At 38.2% G+C, this 3,795-nt stretch overlaps 1 protein-coding gene across 1 annotated transcript; it reads right to left on the reverse strand.

The window, feature by feature from the left end:
- Positions 1–1,277: 1,277 nt before the first annotated feature.
- On the reverse strand, positions 1,278–2,705 carry HRH1 (histamine receptor H1). Its single transcript, XM_010179778.1, has one exon. It carries the CDS (start codon positions 2,703–2,705, stop codon positions 1,278–1,280), a length of 1,428 nt encoding a protein of 475 aa, XP_010178080.1.
- Positions 2,706–3,795: the final 1,090 nt, after the last annotated feature.

The following is a 3,795-nucleotide window of genomic DNA, read 5'->3' on the forward strand; positions in this document are numbered from 1 at the left end:
TGTTGTAATACTGATTTTTGAGAATTAGTTATTACTTAGAAACAGTTAAATCAATAGCTGAGCAAGTGAATGCTCAAAACTGGTAGGGTGAACCTTAGCTGCAAACTTCTCTGTCAAGGCTGCCTCCCAGCTTTTCCAGATGAAGCTGTTTTTACAGACGCTTGTCACTCAAGTTGTGGACAACCTGAGCAACATGATGTAATGTCAAAGCTGACATTACAAAATGAATCGTAGGTTTTATTTAGATGTCTTCCTGAGGTCCCTTCCAACCTAAAGTATTCCATTATTGTGTGTTTCTCCTGAAATATTTTTACAGCATTTACAGCATGATGTATAAAATTCAATTAAATAAAAAGGATAGAAGAAGTAAACATACTTCATGTATTTTATTTTCCATTTTGTGAGCTTGAGTCACTGCTCATGATTTTGTCTCATTATAGTAGGAAGAGTTTGCCTCTCAAGATAAGGATAAATGGATTAGTTGTGCTACTGCACACTTAGGTTATTTTCCAATTTGTAGGAAGAATAAAATATATGTAGTCCATAATCAACTATATTCTGTAAGTCTAGAAACAACAGCATACCCTTCTTGAACAGGTAGTGGTAGTATGTTGAATATGGAAAGACTTAGCAAAATTTCTAGAACATAAAAATACTATTTTGGTTTTTGGTGAAGTTAACATGTACAGGTATAAATGAAGCAAGCATGATATCAAAGAGATAGGTTAGTTTACAATATGACTTAACATTTCAAAAAAGCTTGTGGTTTGATGGAAGTTATAAATAAATAGGGTATACTTTTAAAAACAGTTGAGACTTCTTTCTTGAGCTGTGCAAAGTACCTCCTTTTGCAGATCTTCTTCCACAAGTAATGTGTTCCCATGTTTAGTGGAGTAAAGTTGAAAGAGAAAAATGTATCTGGCTAATCACAGAAGCATATTCCATTTCTTCCTTTTCTGTAGCTGAATAATTTATAATCGCTGAAGATCTCTATTTGTATCTCCAGTTTTTGTTCTACATGATGAAAGAGGTAATCTCAAATTGTAAAATGTGTACAACAGTGTAATAGTTCTGAGATTGCCCCTGAGTTTTTTAAATTCCTGGTCTGAAAAAAAAAAGCTGTTAAAGGCACACATCCCACTTTTACTAACACTCATTTATAAATTAGTTTTCTAAAGTCTTCTACTTTATCCATGGTGTTTGTCTTTGAACCAGGAACATTTTGTGTGGTTGAACTCTTAAGCTGCTTTTTAGCTCAAAAACACCCCAGACCAATATCAGTGAATGTGAAGGATCTTTTTGAATGTCTTCTTGAAGTTCTGGTTACAAAGAGGATACAGGAAAGGATTTAATGTGGAGTTCACATAGCCAAGCCATACAGTGAATGTGTGCAACTTTGAAAATTGTTCATGGCCATGGAAAGCTATTACCATAAATAATACAAAATAGGGAATCCAGCACAGCATAAAGGCTACCATTATGACCCCTAACTGCTTAGCTGCTTTCCTCTCCCTGTTCCTGTGCAGTCCTTGAATGTGCCTTTTGGAATGGGTATGCAGACTTTGCCAGGTTTTCCTCAGGTAAGACACTCTTCTGAAATTCTTGTTCTCAGTTTTTTCCTGAGGACTGCTGGCTCCTTCAGGGCTAGGATTGGAGTGTTCTTTGCAGGGTGCTGCCTCTGTGAAAGTGTGGTTGTCTGATGCATCACTTAAGTCACTCTCCTGTGAGCAAGGCTCCTCTTCATTTTTGTTCTCTTTTGTTACACACACGCACTTCTTTCCTACTTCATTCAGGCTTGGCTCAGACTGGGCAATGGTGAGAGGAAAACAGCTCAGATTAAGGACTTTCCTATTACTCGTGCTCCTGAATGCCTTTGAAGACTTGTCAGAATTACTGAAATGAAGCTCTCCCTCCACGTTTTCAGTCTCAGGTGTGCTTTGCTTGTCTTTGGGAGTTGTGTTCTCATCTAAGATTTGCTTTTGGAGGCAAGTATTTTGCTCATCCTTTGTCTTACTATGATGTATGGATTTTTTTTCTGAGAAAGGTGGGTGCAATCCATTGATAAGCTCTCGGTGCAGACAGTGCTTTTGAACAGCTCTGAATATTTTGTAGTAGAACCACAGCATCATGATAGAGGGTAGGTAGAAATTGACAACGGCTGTCAACACTTTAAACCAGGTAACTTCAGAGAATTCAGTTTCACACGTGTTTTCCTTTACTTTCCTTTCTCCATTATTAGCAAAAACATGCCATCCTAGGATTGGAATGACCCACGTGAAAGAGAGCAACCAAACGCCCAAAATAATTAGCGATGCTCTCATTTTTGTTCTGTACTTGAGATATTTCAGTGGTTGCTGAACTGAACGATAACGGTCAATGCACAATATGAAGAGACTGAAAATGGATGCAGTACTGGCCACATAATCCATTGACAGCCAGAACAAACAGGCTGGTAAGCCTAGAGTCCACACAGAACCTAGGAGATACACAATATTCAGCGGCATAACGGCTGCACCGACTATAAGATCTGCAATAGAGAGGCTGATAACGTATAAATTGCCAACTGTCTGCAGCTTCTTTTCAGTTTTCACAGCACATAGTACCAACATATTCATGACAACAGTGATCAGTGAAATGCTTCCCAGGAACACACCTAGAAGAGCTGAGCCGGGGTCAGTCGAGTTCTCTGTTGTGTTTTTTGACATCTTTTGTGCAACAACACAAAGAATGAAAATTAGAGATGTCCAGGCCTTGGAATTCAATCTTGGTTTACACTCCTGGATGAAAACGTGTTGGATTCTTTGTGATTTTTATTTTCAGAACTATAGAAAAGAAAAGAAATATGCTCAATCACTGTAGTACTAGAATAAAATAATAAAACTAATCTGTGCTTCAGCTTAGTACTGTCCCTTTTAAGACTTCCCTAAATAATAAATTTTTACAACATTTTACACATGGGTAATTTAAGATGTGTCCTATGAAGAGTACTGGAGCAAGCTCCATGAACCAATACAAAATGGTTTGCAGAGGTGTTACCTGGGGATTCATATAATTGTGATCCAAGAACCTGGAGAAGAGATTTCAGTCCTCACTGTCTGAGTTTCTTATTTGTCATTAAATAGCTGATCAGGAACTATAACATAAACTACATGTTGTCAAACCAATTTAAGGTGTATTAATAAAAAGCAAACTAACATGTGTTGTACTAAGTAGTTTTAAGCAAACCAGTGATTAGTTACAAACTACATTTAATAGTTTGCAAATACAGCAGTTGGATTTCATTATCCACTAATAACAGGGTATCATATGATATCAAGTGACAGGGTATTCCAAACAATAAGAAGACTGCAGCCAGTACACACCTTTAGATGATAGACAGTCTCAAATAACTCCTAAGGGTACATGAAGTGCCCATGTTTTCACTGGTAGGCAGTCATTCAAATTATATATAATGAGTTATCTCTTCCTACCCAAATTAGGCTTACTCAGATTTCACACATTTAAAGATGGCAGCGCTATTTCATTTCAAATACAAACTAAAACTGGAGGCTTGCAAATGTGATGCCCATCTACAAGAAGGGGCAGAAGAAGGACCCAGAGAACTCCAGAGCTGTCAGTCTGACCTCAGTGCCAGGAAAGGTGATGGAACAAATCACCCTGCATGCCATCACACGGCACATGCAGGACAACCAAGCGATCGGGCCCAGTCAGCATGGGTTCAGGAAGGGCAGGTCCTGCTTGACTGATCTTATCTCCTTTTGTTGCAAGGTGATCTGCTTAGTGGATGAGGGAAAG

This window comes from Mesitornis unicolor, unplaced genomic scaffold (assembly GCF_000695765.1).
Source record: "Mesitornis unicolor isolate BGI_N332 unplaced genomic scaffold, ASM69576v1 scaffold47862, whole genome shotgun sequence".
NCBI classification, from domain to species: domain Eukaryota; kingdom Metazoa; phylum Chordata; class Aves; order Mesitornithiformes; family Mesitornithidae; genus Mesitornis; species Mesitornis unicolor.